Below are 12,571 nucleotides of genomic sequence, written 5' to 3' on the forward strand. Positions count from 1 at the left end.
ACTAGTTAATTGGCTGTAAAGCACTCCTTAGATCATGCAAGGTGCCACATAAATCAATGTCTTTTTATCTCTTTCATTGATATTAACTCACTTGTGGTCTCTCAGACACATATGTTGCACAATGTCGAATAAGTCGGATAGCCTCCATACTGGTGTCAGGAAATGCAGCATTACAAGCAAACTCAGCTAAACATTTCACAGCGTCCTGGAATGAATCAATGGCTGCCGGAAAGTGCTTCTTAAAAACATCCACTAAGGGACAAACATCCATCAGAAGAAGAATAATTGATCAGTGATTCTTCATGTTTCATTTACAAACATGATACCAATCGAGAGACTTCAAGCAAATACACAGCTACAAAACTAGTTGACAAGTTTCAGTTCTGTTTTTGTCTATTATAAAACTATTTTCAGATATTCAATTAAATTATGCTATATTCTTATATTGAGCTTTTAATGTACTGTATTATAAATGGCTTGTACATAGAAAATGTATATGATCTGTGAGGAAGCTTAATTAAAATGAAAGTATTTACTAGGGAAGGAATTCTAATGAAACTTGTACATTAAATAAAGAGAACATTTACAGATGATGTGCCCAGTAGTCTGGAATGCCAACTCCACAATTGGCTCATCATGGTCTGAGGCAGCTTGGTGGAATACGGAGAAGATGTTTTTCCATCCTGAACGAATATTTGAAGCCTGTGAATTTACCATCTGAGCAATGCACCGAATGACCATGTCCTTTATTGTGGGTGACCTGAGTACATATTAAGCAAACACATTTGCCTTTGTGTTACAAATTTAAGATTAGTTGGTAACGTTTCTTTGAAACGTTTCTAGTGATTGTGCTGAAAATAACTGTACATTAATATACTTGTAATGAATGATTATACTCTATCCATTCCAATTACTTTTATTGAAAGAGAAAAAATTAATAGTTCTGAGTATCAGAAAGCAAGTTGCAAAACAATGCAAATATTACAGATCAGGAAGGTTACCCCAGATATAACCACAGTCCAAATGATATTTTTTCCATCAATGCAGCTTTACGTTCAATATAAACAACACTCAATACAGATTCAAAATGACCAGAATTGTATAAGTAAATTAGTGTTACACAAAAAAAAGGTGTATATAGTACACCAAGGATATTATAATGGATTGTGATGATCTTACAGCTTTGCTTCAAACTCCAGACCCACAGCAATGTGGTTGACTCTGAGATGCCCTCTGAACAAGGGCAATTAGGGATGGGCCAAAAATGCTGGCCTAGCCATGAACATCCAAAGAATCAATTTAAAAAATGGAATATTTTATTAAAATGAATATATTCTCATTTTGGGATCTTCACAGATATTCAGTTCCATATTTTTGAATAAAGGGAACATTGTATTGCGGCAGATTCAACACAAGTGTTGACAAGGTGCTGTTGGAGTAGCAAATCTTCAGTACAGACAAAATTATAGTGGACTTCACAACTAGCAAAAATAATAATGTGCATTTATACTGTATCTTTAATGAAGACACTGCTTTAATGAAGAATTACCGATGTCCGAGCTATACAAGCGTTGAACATTGGTCCATTGGAGATCAGTAATGTGTGAATCAGGCATTGTTGAGAAATGATATATATAATTTTTTAAAATCACAAAAGCTAAGTTGTTTATAAAATGCCCTCCTACTTCTAATTGGATTATTTTTCTTCAGTGATCAAGTAATATATTCATACCTGTTCCTTTTCATAATGTGCTCAAAAGGTCTCAAGAAGTCCTTCTGGAACCGAAAGTTTGCCAACTCTCCTTTCTCCAAAAACTTCATTGACAGTTGTCTTAGGGAGTCAACAGCAAAGATGGCAACATCCTCATTTGGATTGCATCCAACCTGTATCAGAATGCAAATATACTTAATTACTCCTGAATAGTAAAATCTTTAGCTTCTGGGAGGACACAAGAGGCACATCCAACAATTTCTTCATGCATTTAATGGCTTCTTAAAAAAGAAACCTGTGAAACATTTATTGGCCATACAATGACTCAAATGCTTATATGAACTTTGGACCCTTGCCAAGTGAGAAACTTCTATAGAAAAAGGAAATTCAACACAACTGTACCTTATTAAAATGGTCTCCAATCACTTCCCAAATTCTTGACCACTGAAGCCTGATTCGACCCATGTTATAGTATGAAATTTCCACAATCTTTTGAAGACTGAACATGCGTGGATGGTGAGGTGAACCCAATTCATCCATAGACACAGCGCACAGCCAATGTACAAAATCAACTGGTGAATTGAAGAGAATATGTTAAGTTTTCTTTCAAAATGATTTTTAAAGAAAGCCCTTATATTGCTTGTGGACAAAAACAAATTGATCCCCTTCCTGCAAGTTTGTGCCTTTCCCACTATAATTCTTGTCACTTTCTCTTTCAAATACTAGGAATCGCTATGCATCAGATTTGCATCTGATTTATCATACTCATTCCCCATCATTGTTTCTGAAAATCTTCTCTACCCACTGTCTTTTTTCTCTTCTCTCAATATCTCATCCACATGTTCTTCCATTGGTAAACTCAATTTCTCTGCTTTAGCTCTGACAAAGTTTATGATGCACAGCAACATAATAGACAATCTACAGAAGGACACTGATTGCTTGGGGAAAAATTACCAGGAGTTGGTACAAAATACAGTGAGAGAGAAATTGGAAGGTTGAGGCTGTGAGATTAGACAAAGGTGGAGTGTAGTAGAGTCTAGGAATGTTTGGAGCTAAGGATGGAAGGAGCTGAAGCCTGGCAGAAAGCAAAATTTCAGATGGAGGTTCTTTGGCAGCACGAGGGATGTCAAGTCTCCTGCTTCACTGGTATGTCCCTGACAACACTTGGCTCTGATAGCAATGAGAAAAAGAAACTAAGATTTGCTTTTATATAGCACTGATCACATCTCTAGAAGTAAGTCAAAATCATTCACCTTTGCTGATTAATGTTTGAAATGCAGTCACTGTTATGAATTATGTTCCAACCAATTTCCACACAATAAGATTCCAAAAACACAAAGGAAATAAATGATAAACTGTGCCGTTTTAGTTGGTGTTGACGGAGGGAAGAATAACAGCCAGGAAACTGAGAATTCTGACATTTAGGGTTGCCTTCTAAAACCAGTGACCTCTACCAACTAGATGTACAAGGGTAGCAGGTGCATGGGAACACTATCATCTGCAAGTTCCCCTCAAAGTCACACACCATCCTAACTTCGACATGAAATTGCTGAATAAAAATCCTGGAATTCCCTCCTAACATTACTGTGGGTGTACCTGTAGCACATGGACTGCAGCAATTCAAGGAGGCAGCTCATCACCATCTTGAAAAGGGCAATTAGGGATGGGTGACAAATGCTGGCTTAGCCAGTGATGTCCACATCCCGTGAAAGAATAAATATATTTTTTTAAATCTTGATTTAACATTTCATCCAAAGTATACCATCTCTGGCAATCCCACAACAGTGCAGTAGAGTGTCAGCCTGGATTACATGCCCAGGTTCTCAAATGAGTAGGATTTGAACCTACTACCTTCAGACAATAAAAGAGACAGCAAGAGATAGCACAGACCAACAGAAACAGAACCGGAAATTAGCACGTGATCATGTCATGGTTCCTTGGCCTTGTAATATATCACATGGTATCCTGAACATGCACAATTTCTAACTTTTGATCAGGAACATGGTGAATAAACTGTCCATGTGGTCACAGTCTATGTACCTGGAATTCGGGATGCTATTAGCCCTGGTGTATGCATGATTATTTTGGCGGAAGAGGAAAGAAAATCCCTGGAGCCAAGCTTAAGGGTAAAAGTTTTTTTTTTTGTTGAAGAATTGCATAATAAATTTGTTAGATGAATATAACATATTGAGTTGGAAAAAAGAGACGAAACAAGGAAGCTATTTATTTGATTAGTTTTCTGGTATATGCTGGTCCAGCAATGGTCACATAGGAAAATAAACTGAAGAACTTGATTCCTCAGTTTTCCTTTAGTTACTTATCATTAAATATTAACTTGTACTCACTACCTGTTGAGTGAATGGAATTGCTTTTGATTCATTCACTTTTTGAAGATGAAGGAGTTAATACTGGGTAATGGAAATATGCCATATTTAAAGGAGCCTTAAACATTTCTAGAAAAAGTACAGTACATCTTGGTGCAGAATAAAGCTTCCTCTGACCCAATAATGTGCCTCAGTTCAAACATCAGGAGAGTTCCTATACTGGAATGATATCTTTTTCCTGCTGTCTCTCAGATTGCCAACTGCTAATGAGTTAAAGGTAACTCTGTGTTGTAGATCACACAAGGAACTGATTAGAAACCATCCAAGCTTATTTTCAATTGTCAGCTGACAAAGGAAACATTTATCCCATCAGAATGGGTTTGGATTTGAATCCATGTCCATGTCCAGATGGTGAAAATTCACATGGAACCAACTGCCCATCCAGTGCAATGATTCATTTTACATTTAATCATTTGGATTTTGATTAGTTAAGTTAACTATCTGATAAATTACTCAACACACACAGACAAATGGATAGTATTCAGAAACCTACCAATTGCATTTCCATCTAGTCTTGTTGATCCAGTGAATATCCTGAAATGAAAACAGGAAAGAAAACATTACTGAATACTTTGTAAGATTTGTTCCTTTAAACCAGAGATGTCCAAACTGGGGAGTAAGACATCACACTGACATTTTAGAGTTATATCTTTTAAAATGAACACATTGGTTTGCATAAAGCAAGACATGGGCATAACCGACGTTCCACAATTACATCTGTCTTTACCTTGGCTTCATATTCTTGAGACATATTGTACATATGGTGCTGGTAGTTGGTGCTGTAATACGTTATACACTGGTCAGTCACTTCAGGTACTACAGTTCAAATTCCAGTCTGAAGGTTGGGTGTAAGAATATAAAAGAATTTGGGCATATTCAGTTCAGATCAGAGTTGGAATAGGCCCAACACCATCTGGAAGAAGCGCCTAGGGTGGCAAGGGCACAGAATGTACGCTGGGTTGAGGACTTCAATGTCCATCGCCAAGTGGCTCAGTAGCACTACCACTGACTGAACTGGCTGAGTCCTGAAGGACATCTCTACCAGACTTGGCCTGCAGCAAGTGAGAAAAGCCGACTTCACCTCATCCTCACCAATCTAACTGTTGTAGCTGCAGCTGCATTGTTAGTTGTGACCACCGTATCTTCCTTTTTGCAGACAAATTCTCTTAGAGGCGACCAGCAGCAGCAGAACAGTGTTCAATCACAATGTGGAACATCATGGCCTGGCATACGTTCACTCTATCATTACCAATAACTCTGATGTGGCCAACTGTAGTTCAATGATGAGCATGGGGGTGGGGGGGGATGCTAAGCAATATCAGGTATACCTGAAAATGTGATCTCAACCTTGCACAAGACTACTTGCATGCCAAACAAAAGAAGCAGCATGCTCTACCGAGAGATAAGCAAGCCCACAAGCAACAGATCAGATCAAAGTTCTACCGTCTTACCAGTTCAAGTCATGAATGGTGGACAATTCTGCAACTAACTGGAGCACGATGCTCCACAAACATCCTAATCTTCAATGATGACGGAGCCCAGCACATGAGTACAAAAGACACTGTTGGCACTTACGGCTGCAAATGTTTCAAGTGGATGATCCATCTTGGCCTCTTCCTGAGGTCCCCAGCAGCACAGGTACCAGTTGTCAGCCAATTTGATTCTCTTCACGTGATTTCAAGGAACGGGGGTGATATCAAGGAATGGGTAAAGGTACTGGATACAGCAAAGGCTAAGGGTCCCAACATCATCCTGGTTGTAGTACTGAATACTTCTGCTCCAGAACTAGCCATGTCCCTAGCTAAGCTGTTCCAGTGAAGCTACAACAGAGGCATCGACCCAACAATGTGAAAAGTTACTCAGGTATGTCCCGCCCACAATAAGCAGATCAAACTCAATTAGGTCAATTACCACCCCATCAGTCTACTCTTGATCATCAGCAAAATGATGGAAGATATTGTCAACAGTGCTATCAATCAGCATTTCCTCCTCCTCCTTCAGGTACCATGCCCCAAGAGGGCATTGGCGACCATGAACTTCCATTGGATTGGTCCATGATTATGCTCGGCAAAGTAGTGCAGTGGTTTGCTGTTGCCTTCTGCAGTATGGCTCCCAACTCTTCCTGAGGTAGGACTTGAGCCTGGAGCTTTTAGCCCAGAGATAGGGACGTGACCACTGTGTCACAAGACCTCCTATGCAGCAGTTACTCAGCAATAATCTGATCACCAATGCTCAGATTGGGTTCCATTGGGTCCACTTGACTCTAGACCCATTACACGAAAGAGGCAAAATTCCAGAACTGAGTCGGGAGGGCTGCCCCTTACACCAAGGCAGCACTTGACTGAGCATTGCATCAAGCAACCCTAGCAAAACTGAAGTCAGTGGGCATGAAGGGAAAGTTCTCCACTAGTTAGGAGTCATACCTAACACAAAAGAAGATTGTTGTGGTTGCTGGGAGGCCAATCATCTCAGCCAGGAACAGCACTGCAGGAATTCCTCAGAGGAGCATCCAAAGCCCAGTCATCTTCAGCTGCTTTGTCAACGATGACCTTTCCTCCAATCTAAGAATAGAAGTGGGGATGTTTGCTGATGATTGCACAGTGTTCAGTACCATTCATACCTCCTCAGATGCAGTCCGTGCTGGCCTGCAGCAAGAGCTGAACATCATTCAGGCTTGGGCTGATAAACGGCAAATAACATTTGTGCCACACAACTACCAGACAATGACCATCTCCAATGAGAGGATCTAACCATCTCATCTTGACCTTCAACAGCATTACAACAGCATTACCATCACTGAATCCACTGCCAAAACCTTGGGATTACCATTGACCAGAAACTTAAATGGACCAGCTATATAAATACTGTGGCCACAAGAGCATCTTGGAGGCTGGACCTCTGCGGCGAGTAACTCAACTCCTGACTCCCCAAAGCCTGTCTACCACCAACAAGGCACAAGCCAGGAGTGTGATCGAATACTCTTCATTTACCTGGATGATTGCATTTCCAATAATACTCAAAAAGCTTGACACCATCCAGGACAGATGCTTGATAAGCATCCCATCTATCATGTTAAACATTCAGTCCTTCCACCACCAACGTACAGGGACAGCAGTGTGCATAACCTGCAAGGTGCACTGCAGCAACTCACTAAAGCTCCTTTGACAGCACATTCCAAAACCGTGGCCTCCACCACCAAGAAGGACAAGTGCAGCAGGCACATGAAAACATCGCCAAATACATCCAGCTAAATGCTACACACCATCCTGACTTGCCATACTTTCACTGTAACTGGGTCAAAATCTTGGAATGTCCTCCCTAACAGCACTGTGGTTATAGCTATACCACATGGACTGTGCAGTTTAAGGTGGACAATAAATGTTGATTTGTCAGTAAAGCTCACATCCACAAACAATTTTAAAGAAAAGTCAACCTGCAGTGAATTGGTTCTCTTAGAGAGGCTACAAGATAGTTAGAATGAGCAAAGTCAAAATTTCACACTGGAGCACTGGAGGAATTGGTCTCTTATGGATAGGTGCTTGACGGCCGGCATGGACACGGTGGGCCGTAAGGCCTGTTTCTGTGCTGTATAACTCTATGACTCTATGAGTATTGATGCAGAATAGAGAGGCTGCACAATACTGAACAGGGGACTGCTTCATCCTGATATTGTGAGCTTGAAAAAGCGTCACCCATGCTCCTAAGTTTGAAAACATTACTTTTCTTTGCTGTAGTTTATTGGTTAATCATTTACGTTTCTATTAATATAGATTTAAAAGCCAAGTTATTATGGTCTGGAAATTAGTGAAACTACAAAAATACTGTTTCTTTAAAATTGGAGGATTGCAAGAGGCATGAATCTCCAAAGGGAACTCAATAAAAAAAAGTCTGGGAACCTCTGTTATATATTTGTAGTTATTGGTTCAAACAATCATAACTAGATTATGTCAAAAATGGCATATTAAACAATTTTGAATATCATTTTTTCTCGTATGCTCAGCATAAAGAGGAATTTAAAATACAACTGAAAATATTTTATCAAGACATAAAACATGCAAAGCCCATGATTAGAGGATTTTTTTTAACCTGTCCACTGCAACAACTACACTCTGTGAGCTGGTCTCTCCAACAGATTCCTGAATGCTGGCTATTTGTTTTTTATCCACAGTGCCACCAAAGGTACCTGGAACCAAAAAGAAAAGCACAAAATCAAAATTATACACACTTCAGAGAAAGCAAATGTTGGTCACCTGTCTCCAAATGCCTTATCCCCTGACTTGTCATTTATTTCCTTTACACTTCTGCCAAGCACTTCAGGTTGCTTTTCTATGTTAAATGCACAATATCAATGCAAATTGTTATTAATCCATCATGTTATTCACCACAACATTTCTGCAACTACCAATCTGCTCAGCCACATGTTCACCTCCACCTTTGATGTGCAAATGCCCATCGACACTATTAAGCTCTCTCACACTGCCTGCCCCCCTGGTACAATCCTTGTCTCTGCGCCGTTACGCGCAAGGTATAGAAACTTCAACAGAAATGTTGGACAAGTGGCTAGCCATTCACTACCATATCTGGCTGAACCACAAAGCACTACCGGGTCTTGCCCTCATCTGCTAAAGTTGTCCACTATTCCAGGGTCATACTGGAATGCAAAGTTTAGCTTCTTTTCTCTGCTGCAAATCATCTTAAATCTTGCTCTCCTGCCTCTCCCACCCTCACCTCCAACATCAATAAGCCACTTCTGCTGCTTCCCTCCACTCAACTAGCCCATCGGGCCATACTTCCTCTAAGATTGCTCCTTGCCCTGGACCTGACCTTGCACCTTTCTCTAATTTTTTACTTATTTTCCCAAAACCCTCTCCAACCTTAACTTGTCCATGAGATCCACCTCCTGCTCCCTTCTCTCAATTTCCACTAAATTGTTGACCACTCAATTTCCCTTTCTAGCTGATATTGTTAATGCTTTTCTGTCCTCTGGTACTTCCCCTTCCCTTTCAAATTGGCCATCATCACACCTCTCCTAAAGAAAAATATGGACTTGGTCCACCTCTGCAAATTACCAACTCATCTTCAACCTCCCTTTCCCCTTAAGTCCTTGAACACGTTCTTGTCTCTCAAATCTGTGCCCATATTTCCTGGAATTCCACATCTGAATCATTCCAATCAGGTTTCCATCCCTGCCATAGTACTGATACAGCTCTTATCAAAGTCACAAACTACATCCAATGTGACTGTGACAATGGTAAACTATCCCTCCTCATTCTTCTCAAGCTAGCTGCAGCCTTTGGCATAGCCAAAAACACCAGCCTCCTCCAACTGCTCCCTACTATCTACCAGCTGGGTGGGACTGTACTCGATTTCATTTTTATCTATCCAGTTAATCAATGACAATGGCTTTTCCAGTTCCCATACCATTACTTCCGAACTCCCCAAGAATCTATGTTGGGCCTCGTGTTTTTCATTTACATGTTGTCCCTCCACAATATCATTCAAAATGTCAGTTTTCACATATATATTGATTGACGACACTCAGCTCTATCTCACCACCACCCCTCTTGATTGCTTCCTAGCTGTCACTACCTCCAAGCTGTCACACTGTTTGTTCAACATCCAGTAGTGGTTGAAAAGAAAATTTCTTTAACTAGCTATTGTGAGGATTGACACCATTGTCTTTGGTCCCCACCAGAGACCTTTATTCCTTAGCCACTGAGTTCCTCCCTCTCCATGGCAAACAGCTGAGGCTGCATACGACTGTTCACAACTTCGGTGTCACATCTGATCCTGAGATGAGCTTCCAACCACCACTAAAACCACCCATTTCTACCTCCACAAGATACCCACCTTTGCCACACCTCAGCTCATTTGCTGCTGAAACTCTCAACCAAGCCTTTGCTACCATTAGACTTGACCATTCTAATCACTCTAGACACTCTCATCTTCCACCCTCCATAAAGTTACGGTCATCAGGAACTCTGATTTCTGTGTCCTAACTCACACCAAGCCTCATTCACCATTCATCATAGCCCTAATTGACCTATGCTGGCTTCTAGTTAAGCAATGCCTTAAAAATCTCAGCCTTGTTTTCAAATCCCAACATGGTCTCAACCTTTGAAATTTCCTCCAGCCTTACAAACCTCAGATATCTGTGATCCTTCGGCTCTGGTTTCTTAATCATCCCTGATTTTAATCGCTTCACAATTGGCATTTGTGCCTCAGTTGCCATGACGCTAAGCTCTGGAATTCCCTCCCTAACCTGTCCAGCTCCCTTTCTCAAGAGGCTCCTTAAACCCTACTTCTTTGACCAAGCTTTTGGTCATCTGCCCTAATATTTCCTTATGTTGCTCCAAGTGAAATTTTGATAATGCTCCTGTGAAGTGTCTTAGGACTTATATTACATTAAAGGCACTAAATAAATACAAGTTGTTGTTGTCATAAAACTCTGATTGCTTTCCTGATAGCTGAGTCAGTATTCAGTCTTTGTCTAGTGTGATACGAGCAATATAGACAAAATTCTGTTCTGATAAAAATATATTATCCTTAATAATGTTCAGCATTAAACAATTCAATTAAATACAAACCAATAAATTCTGTATTACAATAGCTAAACAGTAACAGTCTTGAAACACATGCTTGTCTTTACTCAATAACAGAATCAAACATCTGAATAGGCAGTTCTAAGGTGTAGTTTGCTAATGGTCAACTAAATATTTGAAGTATAGTACTGTCTTTCTCACTTCCTGGAACTTATATCTAAACTTAAAAGAAAATTTCCTGTTTAGAAGTGATATTGAACCGGCCTAATTTATTGAATGCAACAGTACACCTATGCATAGTCAGAAGCAACTAACAAGATGCATCAACTTGTGATTGATGTATAAATTTTAAATATAACTTTTAAAAAATTATAAGATGTTATTCACTTGCAGATTTTCAATCTTAAAATGTAACAAAGTCAGGATATTCTCTCATCACTGAAAAGGTTTTCTTTAAATGTATAATTCAAACATAAAAGGAAAGATGCAATTAAATTCTAATCACAGCAACAAAAAGGACCACCAATGGGCAAACTGTACAGTTTTGCTGAGGAATATATTAACACTTAAATGACTTATTGTGGTCATAATGTTAAGACGACAAAGCTGCTCTAAATAAGTTAGTTGCTACTACTTTGTTTATTTGATAAAATAGATAATGTACCCCAACTTAAAGACATAGGCAAACTTAGTTTATTCCATTACTGCTGTGTGGTAACTAAAAATCAAAACATGAATGTGCTTTTATTCACAAAATACAAGTCCACATTTAAGCTAACAATTTGTATTTGCATCCGAATAATTCAGCAGAACACCTCAAAGCTAGGTTTGTATTTGATGCGTCTAAACAATAGCTTAACCATGGTCAAGTTGTTCATTTTACCTAGTCCTAAGAATTCTTCTCCTCCAGTTCCAGAACTTCCAATGAATCCATCTTTAGCTCGCATAGAACCAGAAACATATTTAGTCTTGACCCCTGTACCTATCAGCTGTGCCAGTTCCAGCTGGCTAATGCACTTCAGGATCTAGAAACACAAAGGTTAGAAATCCAAAAAGTTAACTTTTTAAAAACAAGGACTTGGACTTTGTGCATTTCTGTTAGCTCCAAAATTATTAGAATATTTGCATTTTGATTGTGAGAAAATTTTTAGATTTGTTACCATTTATATCCTAAAGCAGACACAATTATTTATACAAAATGCAGATTCTTGCTTGTCTATTTAAAGCTTCTCCTCCAGAAGTTCAGTTTTCAGTGACTTTTGCAGTTGTCATAAAATTAGCCCAACTTTAAGCAAAGAACCAGGCATGATGGGAAGGTCAAAGTACTTCAAGCAAAGGGGTATTAGGAATGTTTACTGTGCTACCAAAAGTGATGACTGAAGCGGCAATCGCAATATGCGAGAATGAGATAAACACTTGAAAATATCAGACATTCCCGCACAGAAAAAGGTTGTTTGAAGCGTAAAAGCAGAATGTCAAGCGCTATTGCATACGTTTTCTCTTGATGTTTCAGAGTGACAGAGAATAATCAACTACTACCAACTCCTGTGACACTGTTTCAGTTATAATCTTTTCAAGGATTAATAGCCCAACTCTATTATTCAATGTCAGAAAAGAGAAATGCTGGCATGGAGGATGCCAACCCTCCTGCTTTATATTACTCTCAAGGTACCAAAGAAAAACTCTTTCATGTTGGTCAAATAATGGACACTCATGCCAACTGGCCTTTTGTTTACTGCTTTGATATGATTTGGAGATTTGGTCACTGTTACATCCAGGCAGTGGTTACTAATAATTAAACTGACAACTAGCTGAGGGAGGCCATTAACAACTGTAAAGAAATTTTCAACACAGACCCAGATAGTTTGTACATATGTTTTTCTTCATGGCTACTTTCCCTTTATGACTTGGATCATATTAAGAACTAGGAGTAT

At 39.4% G+C, this 12,571-nt stretch overlaps 1 protein-coding gene and 1 long non-coding RNA gene across 3 annotated transcripts in view; one reads left to right on the forward strand and one right to left on the reverse strand.

Moving 5' to 3' along the window:
* LOC121287127 overlaps window positions 1-202 on the forward strand; it is a 39,444-nt gene extending 39,242 nt beyond the window's left edge. For both annotated transcript variants that reach the window (XR_005945153.1, XR_005945152.1), the window contains exon 5: window positions 106-202. This is a non-coding gene — a long non-coding RNA (uncharacterized LOC121287127). The remainder of the gene's footprint in view (window positions 1-105) is intronic.
* LOC121287125 (brefeldin A-inhibited guanine nucleotide-exchange protein 2-like) overlaps window positions 1-12,571 on the reverse strand; it is a 118,280-nt gene that overhangs the window by 29,956 nt on the left and 75,753 nt on the right. The window contains exons 22-28 of the mRNA XM_041204689.1: window positions 11,521-11,662; window positions 8,182-8,278; window positions 4,589-4,629; window positions 2,114-2,283; window positions 1,733-1,884; window positions 588-760; window positions 92-252 (exon numbers count right to left, since the gene is read on the reverse strand). Coding sequence (XP_041060623.1) covers window positions 92-252; window positions 588-760; window positions 1,733-1,884; window positions 2,114-2,283; window positions 4,589-4,629; window positions 8,182-8,278; window positions 11,521-11,662 — 936 coding nt within the window. The remainder of the gene's footprint in view (window positions 1-91; window positions 253-587; window positions 761-1,732; window positions 1,885-2,113; window positions 2,284-4,588; window positions 4,630-8,181; window positions 8,279-11,520; window positions 11,663-12,571) is intronic.

This window comes from Carcharodon carcharias, chromosome 14, assembly GCF_017639515.1.
Source record: "Carcharodon carcharias isolate sCarCar2 chromosome 14, sCarCar2.pri, whole genome shotgun sequence".
Taxonomy (NCBI): Eukaryota; Metazoa; Chordata; class Chondrichthyes; order Lamniformes; family Lamnidae; genus Carcharodon; species Carcharodon carcharias.